The sequence below is a fragment of the Rana temporaria genome, chromosome 2 (assembly GCF_905171775.1).
Source record: "Rana temporaria chromosome 2, aRanTem1.1, whole genome shotgun sequence".
Taxonomy (NCBI): Eukaryota; Metazoa; Chordata; class Amphibia; order Anura; family Ranidae; genus Rana; species Rana temporaria.
The window spans coordinates 19,058,141-19,083,376 of NC_053490.1; the positions used below are offsets into that span (position 1 = coordinate 19,058,141).

Here is a 25,236-nt window from a genome sequence, read left to right on the forward strand (position 1 = left end):
AGAGCCAGTGGCGGTGCGTCCATAAGGGGCACATGGGCGCCACCCCCTCTCTCCTGGCACCGTTCTATCACCATAGATAGCTTCATGCATTCCATGAAGCTATCTATGGTCGCCGCTCCCACCCCTATTCAGGTGTCTGGCCCCTTTTCGGGCGCCGGGCACCTGAATTACAGCGGTGGGAGTGTTTTTGGAAGCACCTGATTAAAGCCATAGGTTCTAATAGACACCCAAAAAGGTGAACAGCGGGCGCAATGCTGGGCACTCGCTGTTCACTCAGCGTTGTGTTAGCAAAGCAAAGTAATTCACTTTGCTAACACTAAACCACCTCTCAGCCAATCAGGTGCTTGGGTCTGTTACCTGTCATTTGATTGGCTGAAAAGTTAGGCGTTGTGATTGGACGCCTGATAGAGAGGACAGAAGAAGACATCGAGGAGCGTGCAGGACACCGCCGCTGACCCGCTGTGAGACAGGTAAGTGTCAGGTGATGCACACTGGCAGCATTTGATGGGGCACAGTAGCGGTAATTGATGGGCACAGTGTCAGCAATTGATGGGCACACTAATAGCAATTGATGGGCACAGTTCCTGCACTTGATGGGCACAGTAGCTGCGTTTGATGGGCACAGTTCCTGCGCTTGATGGGCACAGTGGTTGCAATTGATGTTTTTTTTTTTTTCGTTTGTCTGTGCCCCCCAAAAATGTTGAGCACCAGCTGCCACTGGAGAGAGCGCTCCTATGGCCACATCCGTTTTGAAATTTGATAAGAGGGAGAGAAAGGCAGAAACTGCCCCAAGGTTGGACTTTAAAAAGCACTTTTAGACAAGAGTTAAAGTATACAAAAAAATAAAAAAAATGATTTGAACAATTCATAAGGCAATAGAACAAAATAGAGGAAAAAGGTTAAAAATACAAAACATATAATGGAGAGTACATGGTGCAAATAAATGAAAATCTGCACCACATGAACAAACAGTGAGCCCCAGTGCGTCAACGCATTTTGCTTGCTTCGTCAGGACACATTCAGGGGTTGTTGGAAAGAATGGGTCTCACTATCTTGTCAGCAGGGTTCACTGAGGAGTCCACTAAGCATCAAGTGACACCATATATAGTATTCAAATACATGTGACCAGGAGTAAGTGGCCAGAAGCATCACTCCAAATGTATTCCTCCAAAGTTGATAAGGAGAAGACTAAACATACCAAAAAACTAAAAAGAGAGGAGAGAGAGAGAGGAAAGAGTAGAGAGAGAGAGAGGGGGGGGAGAGTGGAGAGAGAGAGAGAGAGAGAGAGAGAGAGAGAGAGAGAGAGGGGGGGGAGAGTGGAGAGAGAGAGAGAGAGAGAGAGAGAGAGAGAGAGAGAGAAAAAGAGTGGAGAGAGAAAGAGAGAGAGAGAGGGGGGGGATAGTGGAGAGAGAGAGAAAAAGAGTGGAGAGAGAGAGAGGGGGGGGGGGAGTGGAGAAAGAGAGAAAAAGAGTGGAGAGAGAGAGAGAAAAAAAGAGTGGAGAGAGAGAGAGGGGAGGAGCCGAGAGAGAGAGAGAGAGAGGGGGGGGGAGAGTGGAGAGAGAAAAAGAGTGGAGAGAGAAAGAGAGAGAGAGAGGGGGGGAAGAGTGGAGAGAGAGAGAGAAAAGGAGTGGAGAGAGAGAGAGGGGGGAAGAGTGGAGAGAGAGAGAGAGAGAAAAAGAGTGGAGAGAGAGAGAGAGAGGGAGAGAGAGAGAGAGAGAGAGAGAGAGGGGAAGAGTGGAGAGAGAGAGAGAGAGAAAAAGAGTGGAGAGAGAGAGAGGGGAAGAGTGGAGAGAGAGAGAGAGGGGAAGAGTGGAGAGAGAGAGAGAGAGGGGAAGAGTGGAGAGAGAGAAAAAAAGAGTGGAGAGAGAGAGAGAGAAAAAGAGTGGCGAGAGAGAGAGAGAGAGAAAGAGAGAGAGGGGAAGAGTGGAGAGAGAGGGGGGGGGTGGAGAGAGAGAGAGGGGAAAGAGTGGAGAGAGAGAAAAGAGTGGAGAGGGAGAAAAGAGTGGAGAGGGAGAAAAGAGTGGAGAGGGAGAAAAGAGTGGAGAGGGAGAAAAGAGTGGAGAGAGAGAAAAGAGTGGAGAGAGCGAGAAAATAGTGGAGAGAGAGAGAAAATAGTGGAGAGAGAGAGAGAGAGAGAGAGAGAGAGAGAGAGAGAGAGAGGGGAAAGAGTGGAGAGAGAGGATATAGGGGAGAGAGGAGAGCGTGGAGAGAGTGGATAGAGGAGAGGTATGAACACAAACCTAGCAGGCTATCATCCAATCATAGTATAGATGTTGAAGTAATATATGTATCTATTTGTTGGCTCAGGAGAACCATATTTCCATAAGCAATGAACAACCTGACCTGCGATTGGTGAGTATTTATGGAGAGTGAAGAGCTCCTTAAAGCCATCCTAGCTTGATGCTTAGTGGACTCCTCAGTGAACTCTGCTGACAAGATAGTGAGACCCATTCTTTCCAACAACCCCTGAACCTGTCCTGACGAAGCAAACAGTGAAACGCGTTGACGCACAGGGGCTCACTGTTTTTTCATGTGGTACAGATTATGTAAAAAGTGAGACCCAATTGATAAAGTGTCATAGGCTGCTTGAGGCCCAGTGGCAACAATAAACATAGGTCAAAGGAAAAGGAGTTGGGACTTTCACGGCACTGATAGGAGACCAGATTCAGCATAGCTTGCGCTTTATTTGCGCGGGCACAGGGCAACGATTTTGCCCTGTGCCCACGCAAATATTTTGCGCTGCCCTCGATTCACGGAGCTGTAGCTCCGTGAACTGCGAGGGCGCGCCGGCAAATTTGGGAATCATTTAAATTAGGCGCGCTCCCGCGCCGAGCGTACAGCGCATGCTCCGTCGGGAAACTTTCCCGACGTGCATTGCGGCAAATGACGTCGCAAGGACGTCATTTGCTTCAAAGTGAACGTGATTGGCGTCCAGCGCCATTCACGAATCACTTACGCAAACGCCGTGAAATTCAAATTTCACGGCGCGGGAGCGGCGGCTATACTTTAGCATTGGCTGCCCCTACTATTAGAAAGGGCAGCCTTGCGCTAAAGTAGTCGTACGGAAACTCCGTACCTGGCTTGCGCGGGGCCCGCGCAAGCTTGTGAATCAGTGGTAGTATGCAATTTGCATACTACACGCTGATACACAATGGGAGCACCCCCTAGCGGCCCACGCAAGAATGCAGCCTAAAATCTGCGAGGCATAAGAGCCTTATGTCGCGCAGATTTTAGGCTGCAGTCGGTGTAACGAGGTTCCTGAATCAGGAGCACTCGTTACACCGGAGCAAGTCAGCAATTGCGCCGTGTAACCTATGGTTACACGGGCGCAATTGCTTTCTGAATCTGGGCCAATATTTATTTACATAAAACAAATTACAGTATAAAAACATTTAGGGACAGACCCCACAAATTGGGTAATACAACCAACTGTATCTAATAAGTGAAGCCAATGACCTCGACCGGTTTCGCGGCTGTACCGCTTTTTCAGGAGGGTCTAAGCTGGTCAGAGGGATCGAGCAATGGGTCTGGTGAATTACCCCTTTGGCGCATGAAGGGGGATAGTTTAGAACGGGCTCATAAAAGCTAGAGTAAACTCATATGTACTGGGGCACAGGAGAACAGGCTATACAGATGAATGGGTGGAGAGCAGGTAATGCTTAGCCAATAGATGGCAATTGGTCTGTCATTCAGCCAATCGTTTAACCGCGTGTCCCCAGGGAGAGCGTCCGTGCCGTGGTGCAGATTGTCATTTGATTGCGTCCATTACATGACATGTATTTTTAACCCTTTTCCTCTTTTTTGGTCTATTGCCTTATGCATTGTTCATTAAATAAAATATTTTTTATATTTTAACTCTTGTGAAAAAGTGCCTTTAAAGTCCGCCCTTCTCTCCCTCTTATCGAGTATGGAGGCGGGGTGCCGTGGTGTTTTCGGGAAGCTAAGCACTGCACCCTGACGGCCCCTCCAATCAGCAATGATCTGCCTGCATTGCACAGAGACCCAGTGATGACATCATTGGGGCTAAAACAAGGTACTTCATGAAAATAGGAAGATTTCTTTGAACACATTTCTGCTCTTACCTGCAAACGGATTATCTCCTCCGAAAAATTCTTTGAATGTCTTCTCTGGGTTGCCATGATAAGTGTAAACCGAGGTCCAGGCCTCTTCACCCCCAAATTCAGCTGGGATTCCGCCCTTCAGACCCTCCTCTCCAAACTTTTCATAGGTGGCCTTCTTCCTCACTGCGGGGAATAGATTACAATGTTCATAGGATCCCTGTGACCAACTTCCCGGCTCTGCTCCTCTCCACTCCCTGTGTATTCTCCACAATATAAATCCAGTATACCATCCACCACCAGGGATGGTGGGAACCCCTCATAATGAGCACAGCGGGTGTACAGACCCGGGAACTCAGCACAGGGATGGTGGGAACCCCTCATAATGGGCACAGCAGGTGTACAGACCCGGGAACTCAGCACAGGGATGGTGGGAACCCCTTATAATGGGCACAGCGGGTGTACAGACCTGAGAACTCAGCTCAGGGATGGTGGGAACCCCCTCATAATGGGCACAGCGGGTGTGCAGACCTGGGATCTCGGCACAGGGATGGTGGGAACCCCTCATAATGGGCACAGCAGGTGTACAGACCCGGGAACTCAGCACAGGGATGGTGGGAACCCCTCATAATGGGCACAGCAGGTGTACAGACCCGGGAACTCAGCACAGGGATGGTGAGAACCCCTCATAATGGGCACAGCAGGTGTACAGACCCGGGAACTCAGCACAGGGATGGTGGGAACCCCTTATGATGGGCACAGAAGGTGTACAGACCTGGGAACTCTGCACAGGGATGGTGGGAACCCCTCATAATGGGCACAGTAGGTGTACAGACGTGGGAACTCAGCACAGGGATGGTGGGAACCCCTCATAATGGGCACAGCAGGTGTACAGACCCGGGAACTCAGCACAGGGATGGTGGGAACCCCTCATAATGGGCACAGTAGGTGTACAGACCTGGGAACTCCGCACAGGGATGGTGAGAACCCCTCATAATGGGCACAATAGGTGTACAGACCCAGGGACGCACACTGAGCACCAAGAATTCCCCCCAATACAACGCACACCGAGCACCAAGAATCCCCCCCCAATACAACGCACACCAAGAATCCCCCCCCCCAATGCAACGCACACCGAGCACTAATGACCGCCGCAACTTACAGTCACTCAGGACGTCGTACGCCTCAGAAATCTGCCTGAACCGATGCGGGGCCGAAGGATCCTTATTTTTTAGCGGGTGGCATTTCAGTGCCAACTTTCTGTACCTGGAAGACAATAAATACACAAGTCACCGACATAAGTCAAAGCAATGTACACTGCACCAGTCACACATTATACACCTATAAGCTGTATTAAATATTGGGGTGACTGGGGTAAGATGTTATGGGTTGCACCTATAAGCTGTATTAAATCTTGGGGTAACTGGGTTGCACCTATAAGTTGTAATAAATATTGGGGTGACTGAGGGAGGGTATTATGGGTTGCACCTATAAGTTGTAATAAATATTGGGGTGACTGAGGGAGGGTATTATGGGTTGCACCTATAAGTTGTAATAAATATTGGGGCGATTAGGGGTAAGATGTTATGGGTTGCACCTATAAGCTGTAATACATTTTGGGGTGACTAGGGGGAGATGTTATGGGTTGCACCTATAAGCTGTAATAAATATTGGGGGGGCCTAGGGGGGAAGACGTTATGGGCTGCACTTATAAGCTGTATTAAATATTGGGATAACAGGGGGGAAGATGTTATGGGTTGCACCTATAAGCTATAATAAATATTGGGGTGACTAGAAGGAAGATGTTATGGGTTGCACTTATAAGCTGTATTAAATATTGGGGCGACAGGGAGGAAGATGTTATGTGTTGCACCTATAAGCTGTATTAAATATTTAGGTGACTGGGGGAGATGTTATGGGTTGCACCTATAAGCTGAATTAAATATCGGTGTAACTAGCTATGACTAAGCACTGAAGCTACAGTGCGAAACGCGTCAGTTTTGTCCAATTTTTGCTGTGGCATGTTCATTTTGTGAGTGATTTTAATAAAAGGAACATTTTTTGGAGTGCAGCTGTCCAAGTTCCCTTCATATTTTTGCATTACCATTGCATTGCCGGCACCCATGGTTTAGTTTCAGTGAGGAGGCTCCTTGATTACTACTAAGCGGTTATTTCTCTTTCTACTTCGTAGGGGGGGGGGGGGGGGATGTTATGGGTTGCACCTATAAGCTGTATTAAATATTGGGGTAACAGGGGGAAGATGTTGTGGGTTGCACCTACAGGGAGTGCAGAATTATTAGGCAAATGAGTATTTTGACCACATCATCCTCTTTATGCATGTTGTCTTACTCCAAGCTGTATAAGCTCGAAAGCCTACTACCAATTAAGCATATTAGGTGATGTGCATCTCTGTAATGAGAAGGGGTGTGGTCTAATGACATCAACACCCTATATCAGGTGTGCATAATTATTAGGCAACTTCCTTTCCTTTGGCAAAATGGGTCAAAAGAAGGACTTGACAGGCTCAGAAAAGTCAAAAATAGTGAGATATCTTGCAGAGGGATGCAGCACTCTTAAAATTGCAAAGCTTCTGAAGCGTGATCATCGAACAATCAAGCGTTTCATTCAAAATAGTCAACAGGGTCACAAGAAGCGTGTGGATAAACCAAGGCGCAAAATAACTGCCCATGAACTGAGAAAAGTCAAGCGTGCAGCTGCCAAGATGCCACTTGCCACCAGTTTGGCCATATTTCAGAGCTGCAACATCACTGGAGTGCCCAAAAGCACAAGGTGTGCAATACTCAGAGACATGGCCAAGGTAAGAAAGGCTGAAAGACGACCACTGAACAAGACACACAAGCTGAAACGTCAAGACTGGGCCAAGAAATATCTCAAGACTGATTTTTCTAAGGTTTTATGGACTGATGAAATGAGAGTGAGTCTTGATGGGCCAGATGGATGGGCCCGTGGCTGGATTGGTAAAGGGCAGAGAGCTCCAGTCCGACTCAGACGCCAGCAAGGTGGTGGTGGAGTACTGGTTTGGGCTGGTATCATCAAAGATGAGCTTGTGGGGCCTTTTCGGGTTGAGGATGGAGTCAAGCTCAACTCCCAGTCCTACTGCCAGTTTCTGGAAGACACCTTCTTCAAGCAGTGGTACAGGAAGAAGTCTGCATCCTTCAAGAAAAACATGATTTTCATGCAGGACAATGCTCCATCACACGCGTCCAAGTACTCCACAGCGTGGCTGGCAAGAAAGGGTATAAAAGAAGAAAAACTAATGACATGGCCTCCTTGTTCACCTGATCTGAACCCCATTGAGAACCTGTGGTCCATCATCAAATGTGAGATTTACAAGGAGGGAAAACAGTACACCTCTCTGAACAGTGTCTGGGAGGCTGCGGTTGCTGCTGCACGCAATGTTGATGGTGAACAGATCAAAACACTGACAGAATCCATGGATGGCAGGCTTTTGAGTGTCCTTGCAAAGAAAGGTGGCTATATTGGTCACTGATTTGTTTTTGTTTTGTTTTTGAATGTCAGAAATGTATATTTGTGAATGTTGAGATGTTATATTGGTTTCACTGGTAAAAATAAATAATTGAAATGGGTATATATTTGTTTTTTGTTAAGTTGCCTAATAATTATGCATAGTAATAGTCACCTGCACACACAGATATCCCCCTAAAATAGCTAAAACTAAAAACAAACTAAAAACTACTTCCAAAAATATTCAGCTTTGATATTAATGAGTTTTTTGGGTTCATTGAGAACATGGTTGTTGTTCAATAATAAAATTAATCCTCAAAAATACAACTTGCCTAATAATTCTGCACTCCCTGTATAAGCTGTATTAAATATTGGGGTGACTAGAGGGAAGATGTTATGGGTTGCACTTATAAGCTGTATTAAATATTGGGGTGACTAGGAGGAAGACATTATGGGTTGAACTTATAAGCTGTATTAAATATTGGGGTGACTGGGTTGCACCTATAAGTTGTAATAAATATTGGGGTGACTAGAGGGAAGATGTTATGGGTTGCACTTATAAGCTGTATTAAATATTGGGATGACAGGGGGAAGATGTTACGGGTTGCACTTATAAGCTGTATTAAATATTGGGGTGACTAGGAGGAAGACATTATGGGTTGAACTTATAAGCTGTATTAAATATTGGGGTGACTGGGTTGCACCTATAAGTTGTAATAAATATTGGGGTGACTAGAGGGAAGATGTTATGTGTTGCACCTATAAGCTGTATTAAATATTGGGGTGACTAGGGGGAATATGTTATGGTTTGCACCTATAAGCTGTATTAAATCTTGGGGTGACAGGGGGAAGATGTTATGGGTTGCACCTATAAGCTGTTATAAATCTTGGGGTGACAGAGGGAAGATGTTATGGGTTGCACCTATAAGCTGTTATAAATCTTGGGGTGACAGAGGGAAGATGTTATGGGTTGCACCTATAAGCTGTATTAAATCTTGGGGTGACATGGGGAAGATGTTACGGGTTGCACCTATAAGCTGTATTAAATATTGGGATGACAGGGGGAAGATGTTACTGGTTGCACCTATAAGCTGTATTAAATCTTGGGGTGACAGGGGGAAGATATTATGGGTTGCACCTATAAGCTGTTATAAATCTTGGGGTGACAGAGGGAAGATGTTATGGGTTGCACCTATAAGCTGTTATAAATCTTGGGGTGACAGGGGGAAGATGTTATGGGTTGCACCTATAAGCTGTTATAAATCTTGGGGTAACAGGGGGGAAGACGTTATGGGTTGCACCTATAAGCTGTTATAAATCTTGGAGTGACAGGGAGGAAGATGTTATGTGTTGCACCTATAAGCTGTATTAAATATTGGGGTGACTGGGGGAAAGATGTTATGAGTTGCACATATAAGCTGTATTAAATCTTGGGGTAACAGGGGGGAAGACGTTATGGGTTGCACCTATAAGCTGTTATAAATATTGGGGTGACAGGGGGAAGATGTTATGGGTTGCACCTATAAGCTGTTATAAATCTTGGGGTGACAGGGGGGAAGATGTTATGTGTTGCACCTATAAGCTGTATTAAATATTGGGGTGACTGGGGGAAAGATGTTATGAGTTGCACATATAAACTGTATTAAATCTTGGGGTGACTGGGTTGCACCTATAAGTTGTATTAAATATTGGGATGACTAGAGGGAAGATGTTATGGGTTGCACTTATAAGCTGTATTAAATATTGGGGTGACTAGGGGGAAGATGTTATGGGTTGCACCTATAAGCTGTTTAAATCTTGGGGTGACAGGGGGAAGATGTTATGGGTTGCACCTATAAGCTGTTATAAATCTTGGGGTGACAGGGGGAAGATGTTATGGGTTGCACCTATAAGCTTTTATAAATCTTGGGGTGACAGGGGGAAGATGTTATAGGTTGCACCTATAAGCTGTTATAAATCTTGGGGTGACAGGGGGAAGATGTTATAGGTTGCACCTATAAGCTGTTATAAATCTTGGGGTGACAGGGGGAAGATGTTATGGGTTGCACCCATAGACTGTGATGGGGAAGTTATTACAGATGGGATCCATAGGCTGTCATTTTATATTTGGGTGATGGAGGGAAGATAATACAAGTCGCACCCCCAGACTGAGGGAAGATATTGAAGGTTGCACCCCCATACTATCGGGATATATCGGGGTGGTCGGTAGGATCGGGTCACACTCACGCCCTCTTGATGTCGGTGTCGGTCGCACTGCGGGGGATCTCCAGCACCGAGTAGTAATCCTGCCCCATGTTATCTGTCCTCGCCGGGTTACCAGGGACGCCGCACTGCTTGTTGGGAAGAACGCTCTGCCGTTGCTATAGCGACCCAGGCCCGGGTGTAGGAGGAGGGGACTGTGGGATGTCCGGCGCCCCTGGAATGTACTTCCACCGTCCGCCTGAAGGTGGCAGCAGACAAGAAGGCGTCCCTCAGTATGTGGCTTGCAATGACTGAGAGGCTCTATACATATCATATCGCTGTATAGTACATAGAGACGATACCGATCAACCACATTTTTTAACCACTTGCTTACTGGGCACATATACCTCCCTCCTGCCCTGGCAAAATTTCAGCTTCCGGCACTGCGTCGCTTTAACAGACAATTGCGCGGTCGTGCGACGTGGCTCCCAAACAAAATTGGCGTCCTTTTTTCCCCACAAATAGAGTTTTCTTTTGGTGGTATTTGATCACCTCTGCGGTTTTTATTTTTTGCGCTATAAACAAAAAAAGAGCGACAATTTTGAAAAAACAAAAACAATATTTTTTACTTGTTGCTATAATAAATATCCCAATTTTGAAAAAAAAAAAACGTTTTTTTTCCTCAGTTTAGGCCGATACGTATTCTTCTACACTCCACCCTCATTAATAACCCCCCTCCCCACTTCTCCACCCTCAAAAATATCCCCCCTCCCTGCCTCTCCACCCTCAATATTAACCCCTCGTCCCGCTTCTCCACCCTCAATAATAAACCCCCCTCCCTGTCTCTCCTCCCTCAATAATAACCCCCCTCCCCACTTCTCCACCCTCAATAATAACCCCCCTCCCTGTCTCTCCACCCTCAATAATAACCCCCCTCCCCACTTCTCCACCCTCAATAATAACCCCCCTCCTTGTCTCCTCCCTCAATAATAACCCCCTCTCCCGCTTCTCCACCCTCAATAATAACCCCCCTCCCCACTTCTCCATCCTCAATAATAACCCCCCTCTCTGTCTCTCCACCATCAATAATAACCCCCCTCCCTGTCTCTCTCCACCATCAATAATAACCCCCCTCCCCACTTCTCCACCCTCAATATTAACCCCCTCCCCACTTCTCCACCCTCAATAATAACCCCCCTCCCCGTTTCTCCACCCTCAATAATAACCCCCCTCCCCGTTTCTCCACCCTCAATAATAACCCCCCTCCCTGTCTCTCCTTCCCCAATAATAACCCCCCTCCTTGTCTCTCCACCATCAATAATAACCCCCTCCCCACTTCTCCGCCCTCAAAAATAACCCCCCTCCCCGTTTCTCCACCCTCAATAATAACCCCCCTCCCTGTCTCTCCTTCCCCAATAATAACCCCCCTCCTTGTCTCTCCACCATCAATAATAACCCCCCTCCCTGTCTCTCCACCATCAATAATAACACTCCTCCCCGCTTCTCCACCTTCAATAATAACCCCCCTCCCTGTCTCTCCACCATCAATAATAACCGCCCTCCCCACTTCTCCACCCTCAATAATAACCCCCCTCCCCACTTCTCCACCCTCAATAATAACCCCCCTCCCTGTCTCTCCTTCCCCAATAATAACCCCCCTCCTTGTCTCTCCACCATCAATAATAACCCCCTCCCCGCTTCTCCACCCTCAATAATAACCCCCCTCCCTGTCTCTCCACCCTCAATAATAACCCCCCTCCCTGTCTCTCCCCCCTCAATAATAACCCCCTCTCTGTCTCTCCTCCCTCAATAATAACCCCCCTCCCCACTTCTCCACCTTCAATATTAACCCCCCTCCCCACTTCTCCACCCTCAATAATAACCCCCCTCCCTGTCTCTCCACCCTCAATAATAACCCCCCTCCCCGCTTCTCCACCCTCAATAATAACCCCCCTCCCTGTCTCTCCTCCCTCAATAATAACCCCCCTCCCTGCTTTTCCACCATCAATAATAACCCCCTCTCCAGCTTCTCCACCCTCAATAATAACCCCCCTCTCTGTCTCTCCCCCCTCAATAATAACCCCCCTCCCCGCTTCTCCACCCTCAATAATAACCCCCCTCCCTGTCGCTCCACCATCAATAATAACCCCCCTCCCACTTCTCCACCTTCAATAATAACCCCCCTCCCTGTCTCTCCTCCCTCAATAATAACCCCCCTCCCCACTTCTCCACCCTCAATAATAACCCCCCTCCCTGTCTCTCCACCCTCAATAATAACCCCCTCTCCAGCTTCTCCACCCTCAATAGTAACCCCCCTCCCTGCTTCTCCAACCTCAATAATAACCCCTCCCTGCTTCTCCACCCTCAATAATAACCCCTCCCTGTCTCTCCCCCCTCAATAATAACCCCCCTCCCTGTCTCTCCTCCCTCAATAATAACCCCCCTCCCCACTTCTCCACCCACAATAATAACCCCCCTCCCTGTCTCTCCTCCCTCAATAATAACCCCCCTCCCCACTTCTCCACCATCAATAATAACCCCCTCTCCAGCTTCTCCACCCTCAATAATAACCCCCCTCCCTGTCTCTCCTCCCTCAATAATAACCCCCCTCTCTGTCTCTCCTCCCTCAATAATAACCCCCCTCCCCGCTTCTCCACCCTCAATAATAACCCCCCTCCCCACTTATCCACCTTCAATATTAACCCCCCTCCCCACTTCTCCACCCTCAATAATAACCCCCCTCTCTCTCCACCCTCAATAATAAACCCCCTCTCTCTCTCTCCACCCTCAATAATAACCCCCTCGCCCGCTTCTCCACCCTCAATAATAACCCCCCTCCCTGTCTCTCCACCATCAATAATAACCCCCCTCCCCGCTTCTCCACCTTCAATAATAACCCCCCTCCCCGCTTCTCCACCCTCAATAATAACCCCCCTCCCCACTTCTCCACCCTCAATAATAACCCCCCTCCCCACTTCTCCACCCTCAATAATAACCCCCCCTCCCTGTCTCTCCACCTTCAATATTAACCCCTCGCCCGCTTCTCCACCCTCAATAATAACCCCCTCTCCCGCTTCTCCACCCTCAATAATAACCCCCCTCCCTGTCTCTCCACCATCAATAATAACCCCCCTCCCCGCTTCTCCACCTTCAATAATAACCCCCCTCCCTGTCTCTCCACCATCAATAATAACCCCCCTCCCCACTTCTCCACCTTCAATAATAACCCCCCTCCCCACTTCTCCACCCTCAATAATAACCCCCCTCCCCACTTCTCCACCCTCAATAATAACCCCCCCCTCCCTGCCTCTTCACCCTCAATATTAACCCCTCGCCCCGCTTCTCCACCCTCAATAATAACCCCCTCCCTGTCTCTCCACCATCAATAATAACCCCCTCCCCACTTCTCCACCTTCATTAATAACCCCCCTCCCCACTTCTCCACCCTCAATAATAACCCCCCTCTCCCCACTTCTCCCCCCTCAATGTTAACCCCCCTCCCCGCTTCTCCACCCTCAATAATAACCCCCCTCCCCACTTCTCCACCCTCAATAATAACCCCCCCTCCCTGCCTCTTCACCTCAATATTAACCCCTCGCCCCGCTTCTCCACCCTCAATAATAACCCCCTCCCTGTCTCTCCACCATCAATAATAACCCCCCTCCCCACTTCTCCACCTTCAATAATAACCCCCCTCCCCACTTCTCCACCCTCAATAATAACCCCCCTCCCCACTTCTCCACCCTCAATAATAACCCCCCTCCCCGCTTCTCCACCCTCAATAATAACCCCCCTCCCCGCTTCTCCACCCTCAATAATAACCCCCCTCCCCGCTTCTCCACCCTCAATAATAACCCCCCTCCCCGCTTCTCCCCCCTCAATAATAACCCCCCTCCCTGTCTCTCCTCCCTCAATAATAACCCCCCTTCTTGTCTCTCCCCCTTCAATATTAACCCCTCGCCCGCTTCTCCACCCTCAATAATAACCCCCCTCCCCGCTTCTCCACCCTCAATAATAACCCCCCTCCCCGCTTCTCCACCCTCAATAATAACCCCCTCTCCCGCTTCTCCACCCTCAATAATAACCCCCCTCCCTGTCTCTCCACCATCAATAATAACCCCCCTCCCCACTTGTCCACCCTCAATATTAACCCCCCTCCCTGTCTCTCCACCCTCAATAATAACCCCCCTCCCCACTTGTCCACCCTCAATAATAACCCCCCTCCCCACTTGTCCACCCTCAATAATAACCCCCCTCTCCACTTCTCCACCCTCAATAATAACCCCCCTCCCCACTTCTCCACCTTCAATAATAACCCCCCTCTCTCTCTCTCTCTCCACCCTCAATAAAAAAAACCCTCCCTGCCTCTCCACCCTCAATAAAAATCCTAAAGAAACAGCAGTGCGCTGATGGTTAATGAGTGGCGATGTAATATGGAGGGGGGCTGGGTAATGATGGGGTAGTAAGGGGGAGGGGACTTGTGTAGTGGTATGGGAGGGGGGTCGTGTAATAATGGGGTAGTATGGGAAATGGGAGTCTTATGTAGTGATTTGGGTAATATGGGGAGGGAGACTTGTGTAATGATGGGGGGGGAGGGGGGAAAAATTGCATGGGGGGGGGGGGGGGGCAAGAAAATGTTTGCCCAGGGCCCAATCAATATTAAAGACGGCCCTGCCCATCATTGGTGTCATTGGGAGGAATAGTGCCCCATCATTGATGTTAGTGGGAGGAATAGTGCCCCATCATTGGTGTTAGTGGGAGTAATGGTGCCCCATCATTGATGTTAGTGGGAGGAATAGTGCCCCATCATTGGTGTTAGTGGGAGTAATGGTGCCCCATCATTGATGTTAGTGGGAGGAATAGTGCCCCATCATTGGTGTTAGTGGGAGTAATGGTGCCCCATCATTGATGTTAGTGGGAGGAATAGTGCCCCATCATTGGTGTTAGTGGGAGTAATGGTGCCCCATCATTGATGTTAGTGGGAGGAATAGTGCCCCATCATTGCAAAGGCCCCCCCCCCACTCTTTACATTTACCAAAACTATGTAAATATGAGGACCTACCAAAACTTTGGTAGATCCACCAACAATCAATTTGTATCCAGTCAGGCTGACCCTTGTGATAGTTGTTGGTGGATCTACCAAAACGATCCAATCAATTTGTATCCAGTCAGGCTGAACCTTGTGATAGTTGTTGGTGGATCTACTAAAACTCTCCAATCAATTTAAAGAAAGATATACACATATATATGTGGATACATATATGTATAGAGCAGATAATGGACTTTGAGGGCGTAATATGTTAAAAAATTGGATATTTATTAAGAAAATCCAAAAATTGATTGAGAAACATAAATTACATAAATAAGGCCATAAATAGAGAGGTCTAAGAATACAGAAACATTGGCATGACAGACCACCTACTACATATGGGTACAATCAGGGCCAGTACAAGGCAGGGGCGAAAGGGACGGAAGCCCCGGGCGATACAATTTGCGGGCGGGAGGGGGCGCAGGTGAAGTGACGGGCTGGCAGTGTGCTTCACAGTACATACTAGCCGGCTCCGCGCTCCCCCTCCTGCGGCTGCAGCGCTCCCCTCTCCCCCCCGATCGGCGCTGGTTGTGTTTGTGTTTGGCGAGCGCCCTCCTAGACCGACTGACATGATAGCAGTGTTCCGCCTATCGCACGAGTCAGTCTAGAGGAGCGGTACTTTGTTACAGCGCGCCTGCCGAAGTCTGAACACAGACCCAGCCAATAGGCATGTGCAAAAGGGAAAATTTTGTTTCGTTTCGTTTAATTCGTTATTTAATTAATTTCGTTAAGTTAGTTTCGTTACATTCGTTTTCGGAACTCGTTCGTTTTCGACCGAATTTCGAAAAATCCGGTCGAATTCGAAAATTCTCTCTTCGAATATAATTTCGAAATTCGATCGGAATTCGAAAAAAAAAAAAAAAAAAATTCGAATTCCAAATCGAAAACCCGCGGACGAAATTCGAAAAAAAAAAAAAAAATTTGAATTCCGATCGAATTTCGTCCGCGGGTTTTCGATTCGGAATTCGGTAAATTCATTAATATTGCAATTCGGGAATTCGTATGCATCCGAATGTCCGAATAATGAAAAATTCGTCCGAATTTCGATTCGGAACGAAACGAAATGCACATGCCTACCAGCCAACTCCGTGATACACAGCGGGAGATGGCCGCTGTGTATGTATTACTAACCAGACGACAGTGAGTGTGAATTCGTCGGCACAGTGAGACTAATGGGCAAGTCGAGGCTGCATTTGATGGGCACAGTGCGAGACTGTAATGGGCACAGTGTGAGACTGTAATGGTGAGCACAGTGATGTTGCATTCAAGGGCACAGTGATACTGCATTTATAGGCACAGCAAGGCTGTAATGGCGGGCACAGTGAGACTAATGATTGGGCCAGGCGAGGCTGCATATGATGGGCACAGTGAGACTGTAATGGTGGGCACAGTGTCAGACTGTAATGGTGGGCACAGTGTCAGACTGTAATGGTGGGCACAGTGATGTTGCATTCATGGGCACAATGAGGCTGTAATGGTGGGCACAGTAAGGCTGAAATGACGGGCACAGTGAGGCTGTAATGGCGGGCACAGTGAGGCTGTAATGGTGGGCACAGTGAGGCTGCATTCACGGGCACAGTGGGGCTGTAATGGCGGACACGGTGAGGCTGCATTCACGGGCACAGTGGGGCTGCAATCACGGGCACAGTGAGGATGTAATGGCGGGCACAGTGAGGCTATAATGGCGGTCACAGTGAGGCTGTAATGGCGGACACGGTGAGGCTGCATTCACGGGCACAGTGGGGCTGCATTCACGAGCACAGTGAGGATGTAATGGCGGGCACAGTGAGGCTATAATGGCGAGCACAGTGAGGCTGTAATGGCGAGCACAGTGAGGCTGTAATGGTGGGCACACTGAGGCTGTAATGGCGGGCACACTGAGACTGTAATGGTGGGCACACTGAGGCTGTAATGGCGGGCACACTGAGGCTGCATTCAAGGACAAGAATACCTGCGGAAATCTCCAGACAGGCACAAATAGTCACAATGGTGACAATGAACAGTGACGATAATTGGGGGGGGGGGGGGCGCAGTTTGCCATCTTCGCCCTGGGCACCAAATGACCTTGTCCCAGCACTGAGTACAATACAAGGAATCAACAAGAGTGGGAGACTAGCAACCACTCTGTATTTAAAGTTGAAAAAAAAAAACCTTGAAGTTCTCAGAAGGTGAAATATCATGCGATGCTCAGCCCGACACAGTTGCGCGTTGGAAAAAAACGCTTCTTCAGGAGCTTAAAAGGAATTATTCCGAATAGGAAAGATAAAAGAACAGTATGGGCAGAGGACGTATCAGTGGTCATGATAAAAATTGCAACGAACAAAAGCACAGGGAAATATTGGGCCAGATTCACAAATGAGATACGACGGCGTTTCTCCTGATACGCCGTCGTATCTCTGTTTCTATCTATGCGCCTGATTCATAGAATCAGTTACGCATAGATATCCCTAAGATCCGACAGGTGTAATTGTTTTACACTGTCGGATCTTAGGATGCAGTACCGCGGCCGCCGCTGGGGGGAGTTCGCGTCGTAAACCAGCGTCGGGTATGCAAATTAGGAGTAACGGCGAATCAAGATTTTCACGTTCGCTACGTCGCCGCTAGTCTAGTTTCCCGTCGCAAAGTTAGTCGTTATTTGACCTGCCTTAACTTTACACAGCAATCGTATTGCTGTATTAAGTATGGACGTCGTTCCCGCGTCAAAATTTAAAAATGAACGTCGTTGGCGTAAGCCGTCCGGGAATACGGAATTACGCTACGCGCGTCGCCGTTCGAAAAAATGACGTCACTGCGCGCAAAGCACGACGGGAATTGCGAAACGGAGCATGCGCAGTAGGTCCGGCGGGGGAGCGCGCCTAATTTAAATGGCACACGCCCATTTAAATAACGCGGGCTTACGCCGGCGTAGGTTTTCATTGCAAGTGCTCTGTGAATCAGGCACTTGCGATGAAAACTTGCGGCGGTGTAACGTATCTACGATGCGTTACGCCGCCGCAATTCTACGTGAATCTGGCCCATGTAAAGCCAGGTAAAGCCAGTTCATATAGACCCAAACTCTGGGAGGAATCCTTGATTGGGATATTACTCAGCAGTTTAAATATTTAGGGAAGGGAGTTTAAAACGGGTTGGCTTACTGGTGAATACTGATGATTGTCAGGTTCAAGGAGCAGTAATAGACATTCCCAAAATGCTTCTCCAAATCCAGTATCATTGGGGATGTGTAGACCAGGCAAGTCTTTTGCCCGTCATTTCAGTATTGCTCATTCTGCAGTTTTCAATCCAATACTTTTTGATGATCCCGCCATGAAGGTCTTTGTATAGGCACTTCCTGTTTGGGGGTGACAACGCTCTGCCTGTCTTCTGTACAGTGGCGGTTTGTCCATAGAGGGCGCTGGAGCGCCGCCCCCTCTGGCTCTCACTGCCACTGAGTCTAATAACATAGGCCCAGGTTCAGTAAGAATCTGCGCCTTTCTTACGCAGGCACAGGGCAGCGTTTTTGCCCTGCGCCCGCGCAAATTTTCTGCGCTGCCCGCGATTCACGGAGCAGAAGCTCCGTAAATTGCGGGGGGCGCTGTGTTAACTTGCCCGGCGTAAGGGCGCCTAATGTAAATGATCCCGCCGGGGGCGGGAATCATTTAAATTAGGCGCGCTCCCGCGCCGAGCGTAGGGCGCATGCTCCGTCGGGAAACTTTCCCGACGTGCATTGCGGCAAATGACGTCGCAAGGACGTCATTTGCTTCAAAGTGAACGTGAATGGCGTCCAGCGCCATTCACGATCCACTTACGCAAACGACGTAAAATTTGAACGTCGCGACGCGGGAACGAGGCCATCCTATAGTATTGGCTTCGCCTGCTATTAGGATGTGTAACGTTACGCGAAACCCGACGTACGCAAATTACGTAATTTGCGTACGCAGGGCCCGCGCAAGTTTGTGAATCGGTGTTAGTATGCAATTTGCATACTATACACAGATCACAATGGGAGCGCCCCCTAGCGGTTTTCGCTAGAATGCAGCCTAAAATCTGCGTGGCATAAGAGCCTTATGGCTCCTTGGATAAGACTGACAGGCGTCTCAGCCAATCAGGTTGGCCGGTTCTGGCTACCGGTAACCTGATTGGCTGAAAAAAACTGTCAGTCATCAAGGGCGGTAGAAGACATCGAGGGACGTGGATGGCTGACTCCAGTAAAGGTAAGTGCTGGGCGGAGGGGGGAAAGGGGCACTTTACAGGGCACAGCGGCGACATCAATGGGCACAGTGAGGACAATTAAAGGGCACAGCGGCGACATCAATGGGCACAGTGAGGACAATTAAAGGGCACAGCGGTGACAATTAAAGGGCACATCGGTGACAATTAAAGGGCACAGAGGTGACAATTGATGGCACAGTGGCTGTGTTTGATGGCATGGCACAGTGGCTGCGTTTGATGGCATGGCACAGTGGTGACAATTGATGGCACAGTGGCTGCGTTTGATGGCATGGCACAGTGGTGCAAATTGATAGCACAGTGGCTGCGTTTAATGGCATGGCACAGTGGTGCGAATTGATGGCACAGTGGTGCGAATTGATGGCATGGCACAGTGGTGCGAATTGATGGCACAGTGGCTGCGTTTGATGGCATGGCACAGTGGTGACAATTGATGGCACAGTGGCTGCGTTTAATGGCATGGCACAGTGGTGACAATTGATGGCACAGTGGCTGCGTTTGATGGCATGGCACAGTGGTGACAATTGATGGCACAGTGGCTGCATTTGATGGGCACAGTGAGGCTGCAATTTTTTTTCCTTAGCGCCCCCCCCAAAAATGTTGAGCACCAGCCGCCACTGCTTCTGTATATACTCATGCGGTGTCACCCCACCACCTACTGCCCTAACGTAGACTACAAGTGACATTGCCCACACTGATCGCCATCACAATGCCCGTACTGAGATGGCTGGAGGATAGGGAGACCGGAAGCAAATACAAAGAGGCTGCAGGAGATCAGCAGCACTGCAATGTAACACAAGACTGAAAGAGGGGGAAAGAAATTATTACTTTTTTTTATTTATATTTTAACAAACTGCAATTGTTTTACACACAGCAAAATACATGGCATCCAAAATCTTTAATAAAGAGACAAATCAGGAAATGTCTGTATGTTGTCACCAACACTGACCCCCACATTCTCATACTATGGAGGGACCATAGAGATCTATAGAGGGGAGACAATGGAGGGACCATAGAGATCTATAGAAGGGAGACAATGGAGGGACTATACAGATCTATAGAGGGAAGACAATGGAGGGACCACACAGATCTATAGAGGGAAGACAATGGAGGGACCATAGAGATCTATAGAGGGAAGACAATGGAGGGACCATAGAGATCTATAGAAGGGAGACAATGGAGGGACTATACAGATCTATAGAGGGAAGACAATGGAGGGACCATAGAGATCTATAGAAGGGAGACAATGGAGGGACCATAGAGATCTATAGAAGGGAGACAATGGAGGGACCATACAGATCTATCGAAGGGAGACAATGGAGGGACCATAGAGATCTATAGAGGGAAGACAATGGAGGGACCATAGAGATCTATAGGGGGGAGACAATGGAGGATCCATACAGATCTATAGAAGGGAGACAATGGAGGGACCATAGAGATCTATAGAGGGAAGACAATGGAGGGACCATAGAGATCTACAGAAGGGAGACAATGGAGGGACCATAGAGATCTATAGAGGGAAGACAATGGAGGGACCATAGAGATCTATAGAGGGAAGACAATGGAGGGACCATACAGATCTATAGAGGGAAGACAATGGAGGGACCATACAGATCTATAGAGGGAAGACAATGGAGGGACCATACAGATCTATAGAGGGAAGACAATGGAGGGACCATACAGATCTATAGAGGGGAGACAATGGAGGAACCATAGAGATCTATAGAGGGAAGACAATGGAGGGACCATACAGATCTATAGAGGGAAGACAATGGAGGGACCATAGAGATCTATAGAAGGGAGACAATGGAGCGACCATAGAGATCTATAGAGGGAAGACAATGGAGGGACCATACAGATCTATAGAAGGGAGACAATGGAGGGACCACACAGATCTATAGAGGGAAGACAATGGAGGGACCATAGAGATATATAAAGGGAAGACAATGGAGGGACCATAGAGATCTATAGAGGGAAGACAATGGAGGGACCCTACAGATCTATAGAGGGAAGACAATGGAGGGACCATACAGATCTATAGAGGGGAGACAATGGAGGAGCCATAGAGATCTATAGAAGGGAGACAATGGAGGGACCACACAGATCTATAGAGGGAAGACAATGGAGGGACCATAGAGATCTATAGAGGGAAGACAATGGAGGGACCATAGAGATCTATAGAGGGAAGACAATGGAGGGACCATAGAGATCTATAGAAGGGAGACAATGGAGGGACTATACAGATCTATAGAGGGAAGACAATGGAGGAACCATAGAGATCTATAGAAGGGAGACAATGGAGGGACCATAGAGATCTATAGAAGGGAGACAATGGAGGGACCATACAGATCTATCGAAGGGAGACAATGGAGGGACCATAGAGATCTATAGAGGGAAGACAATGGAGGGACCATAGAGATCTATAGGGGGGAGACAATGGAGGATCCATACAGATCTATAGAAGGGAGACAATGGAGGGACCATAGAGATCTATAGAAGGGAGACAATGGAGGGACCAGAGAGATCTATAGAAGGGAGACAATGGAGGGACCATAGAGATCTATAGAGGGAAGACAATGGAGGGACCATAGAGATCTACAGAAGGGAGACAATGGAGGGACCATAGAGATCTATAGAGGGGAGACAATGGAGGGACCATACAGATCTATAGAGGGGAGACAATGGAGGGACCATAGAGATCTATAGAGGGGAGACAATGGAGGGACCATAGAGATCTATAGAGGGAAGACAATGGAGGGACCATAGAGATCTATAGAGGGGAGACAATGGAGGGACCATACAGATCTATAGAAGGGAGACAATGGTGGGACCATACAGATCTATAGAAGGGAGACAATGGAGGGACCATAGAGATCTATAGAGGGGAGACAATGGAGGGACCATAGAGATCTATAGAAGGGAGACAATGGAGGGACCATAGAGATCTATAGAGGGGAGACAATGGAGGGACCATAGACATCTATAGAAGGGAGACAATAAAGGGACCATAGAGATCTATAGAGGGGAGACAATGGAGGGACCATAGAGATCTATAGAAGGGAGACAATAAAGGGACCATAGAGATCTATAGAGGGGAGACAATGGAGGGACCATAGAGATCTATAGAAGGGAGACAATGGAGGAACCATACAGATCTATAGAGGGGAGACAATGGAGGGACCATAGAGATCTATAGAGGGAAGACAATGGAGGGACCATAGAGATCTATAGAAGGGAGACAATGGAGGGACCATAGACATCTATAGAAGGGAGACAATGGAGGGACCATAGAGATCTATAGAGGGGAGACAATGGAGGGACAATAGAGATCTATAGAAGGGAGACAATGGAGGGACCATAGAGATCTATAGAGGGAAGACAATGGAGGGGCCATACAGATCTATAGAAGGGAGACAATGGAGGGACCATACAGATCTATAGAAGGGAGACAATGGAGGGACCATAGAGATCTATAGAAGGGAGACAATGGAGGGACTATAGAGATCTATAGAAGGGAGACAATGGAGGGACCATACAGATCTATAGAGGGGAGACAATGGAGGGACCATACAGATCTATAGAAGGGAGACAATGGAGGGACCATAGAGATCTATAGAAGGGAGACAATGGAGGAGCCATACCGATCTATAGAAGGGAGACAATGGTGGGACCATACAGATCTATAGAGGGAAGACAATGGAGGGACCATACAGATCTATAGAAGGGAGGCAATGGAGGGACCACACAGATCTATAGAGGGAAGACAATGGAGGGACCATAGAGATCTATAGAGGGAAGACAATGGAGGGACCATAGAGATCTATAGAGGGAAGACAATGGAGGGACCATAGAGATCTATAGAGGGGAGACAATGGAGGGACCATAGAGATCTATAGAGGGGAAGACAATGGAGGGACCATACAGATCTATAGAAGGGAGACAATAGAGGAGCCATACAGATCTATAGAGGGAAGACAATGGAGGGACCATACAGATCTATAGAAGGGAGACAATAGAGGAGCCATACAGATCTATAGAAGGGAGACAATAGAGGAGCCATACAGATCTATAGAGGGGAGACAATGGAGGGACCATACAGATCTATAGAGGGGAGACAATGGAGGGACCATACAGATCTATAGAGGGGAGACAATGGAGGGACCATAGAGATCTATAGAAGGAAGACAATGGAGGGACCATAGAGATCTATAGAAGAGAGACAATGGAGGGACCATACAGATCTATAGAGGGGAGACAATGGAGGGACCATAGAGATCTATAGAAGAGAGACAATGGAGGGACCATACAGATCTATAGAGGGGAGACAATGGAGAAAGACTGCTGCCACTTCAGTCCTGTCACTTCAGGGTCTTCCCTGAATCAAAGACTGGAGGGGAAGAAAAGACTCTGTCAGTGTTCGCTAGGAATAAAGTTATACAAACTAGGCGGAGCTGACAGCTGCATGGACTAATTTCCCATCTGCTCTTGCTTGCTAACGTGACTTCCGGTGGAGCTGGATTCAGTGGGCGGTGCCGGCTGTCTCCACGGAAACCCCTCTGGCTGGTGGGTATGAGGCCTGGAGGGACCACTGACACTGGAGGTGAGGGGGGCATCTCGTGTGTGTGTATATAGGGGGCGGTGTATACTGTGTGTATATAGAGGAGGAGGTGTATACTGTGTGTATATAGAGGAGGAGGTGTATACTGTGTGTATATAGAGGAGGAGGTGTATACTATATATAGGTGTACAATGTGTGTGTATATAGGGGGAGGTGTATACTGTGTGTTTGTATGTATGTATGTATATATATATATATATATATATATGTATATACAGTGTATATATGAGGTGGTGGTGGTCTATACTGTGTGTATGGGAGGAGCATACTGTGTACAGGGGTCTCTCTCTCGTTCTCTCTCTCTCTCTCTCTCGTTCTCTCGTTCTCTCGTTCTCTCGTTCTCTCTCTCGTTCTCTCTCTCGTTCTCTCTCTCTCTCTCTCTCTCTCTCGTTCTCTCTCTCTCTCGTGTTCTCTCTCTCGTGTTCTCTCTCTCTCTCGTTCTCTCTCTCTCTCGTTCTCTCTCTCTCTCGTTCTCTCTCTCTCTCGTTCTCTCGTTCTCTCGTTCTCTCTCTCTCGTTCTCTCTCTCGTTCTCTCTCTCGTTCTCTCTCTCGTTCTCTCTCTCGTTCTCTCTCTCGTTCTCTCTCTCGTTCTCTCTCTCGTTCTCTCTCTCTCGTACTCTCTCGTACTCTCTCGTACTCTCTCGTGTTCTCTCTCTCTCTCTCGTGATCTCGTTCTCTCTCTTGTTCTCTCTCTCTCGTTCTCTCTCTCTCGTTCTCTCTCTCTCGTTCTCTCTCTCTCGTTCTCTCTCTCTCGTTCTCTCTCTCTCGTTCTCTCTCGTTCTCTCTCTCGTTTTCTCTCTCGTTCTCTCTCTCGTTCTCTCTCTCGTTCTCTCTCTCTCGTTCTCTCTCGTTCTCTCTCTCTCTCTCTCTCTCTCGTTCTCTCTCTCTCTCTCGTGTTCTCTCTCTCTCGTTCTCTCTCTCTCGTTCTCTCTCTCTCGTTCTCTCTCTCTCGTTCTCTCTCTCTCGTTCTCTCTCTCTCTCGTTCTCTCTCTCTCGTTCTCTCTCTCGTTCTCTCTCTCTCTCTCGTTCTCTCTCTCGTTCTCTCTCTCTCTCTCTCGTTCTCTCTCTCGTTCTCTCTCTCGTTCTCTCTCTCGTTCTCTCTCTCGTTCTCTCTCTCGTTCTCTCTCTCGTTCTCTCTCTCGTTCTCTCTCTCATTCTCTCTCTCGTTCTCTCTCTCTCTCTCTCTCTCTCTCTCTCTCTCTCTCTCTCTCTCTCTCGTACTCTCTCGTGTTCTCTCTCTCTCTCTCGTTATCTCGTTCTCTCTCTTGTTCTCTCTCTCTCGTTCTCTCTCTCTCGTTCTCTCTCTCTCGTTCTCTCTCTCTCGTTCTCTCTCGTTCTCTCTCTCTCGTTCTCTCGTTCTCTCTCTCGTTCTCTCTCTCGTTCTCTCTCTCGTTTTCTCTCTCGTTCTCTCTCTCGTTTTCTCTCTCGTTTTCTCTCTCGTTCTCTCTCTCGTTTTCTCTCTCGTTTTCTCTCTCGTTATCTCGTTCTCTCTCTCGTTCTCTCGTTCTCTCTCTCGTTCTCTCGTTCTCTCGTTCTCTCTCGTTCTCTCTCTCTCTCTCTCTCTCTCTCTCTCTCGTTCTCTCGTTCTCTCTCGTTCT

General features: G+C 48.2%; 2 protein-coding genes across 3 annotated transcripts in view; one reads left to right on the forward strand and one right to left on the reverse strand.

Moving 5' to 3' along the window:
* The window catches only part of DNAJB13 (DnaJ heat shock protein family (Hsp40) member B13), a 35,974-nt gene extending 26,058 nt beyond the window's left edge, over positions 1-9,916 (reverse strand). The window contains exons 1-3 of the mRNA XM_040339940.1: positions 9,771-9,916; positions 5,221-5,324; positions 4,083-4,244 (exon numbers count right to left, since the gene is read on the reverse strand). Coding sequence (XP_040195874.1) covers positions 4,083-4,244; positions 5,221-5,324; positions 9,771-9,838 — 334 coding nt within the window. The 5' untranslated portion in view covers positions 9,839-9,916. The remainder of the gene's footprint in view (positions 1-4,082; positions 4,245-5,220; positions 5,325-9,770) is intronic.
* A 13,597-nt stretch (positions 9,917-23,513) lies between these two features.
* PPME1 (protein phosphatase methylesterase 1) overlaps positions 23,514-25,236 on the forward strand; it is a 37,208-nt gene continuing 35,485 nt past the window's right edge. The window contains exon 1 of one of the 2 annotated variants that reach the window (XM_040339941.1): positions 23,514-23,620. In XM_040339941.1, coding sequence (XP_040195875.1) covers positions 23,590-23,620 — 31 coding nt within the window. In that variant the 5' untranslated portion in view covers positions 23,514-23,589. The remainder of the gene's footprint in view (positions 23,621-25,236) is intronic. The other variant, XM_040339942.1, reaches the window with a different exon arrangement.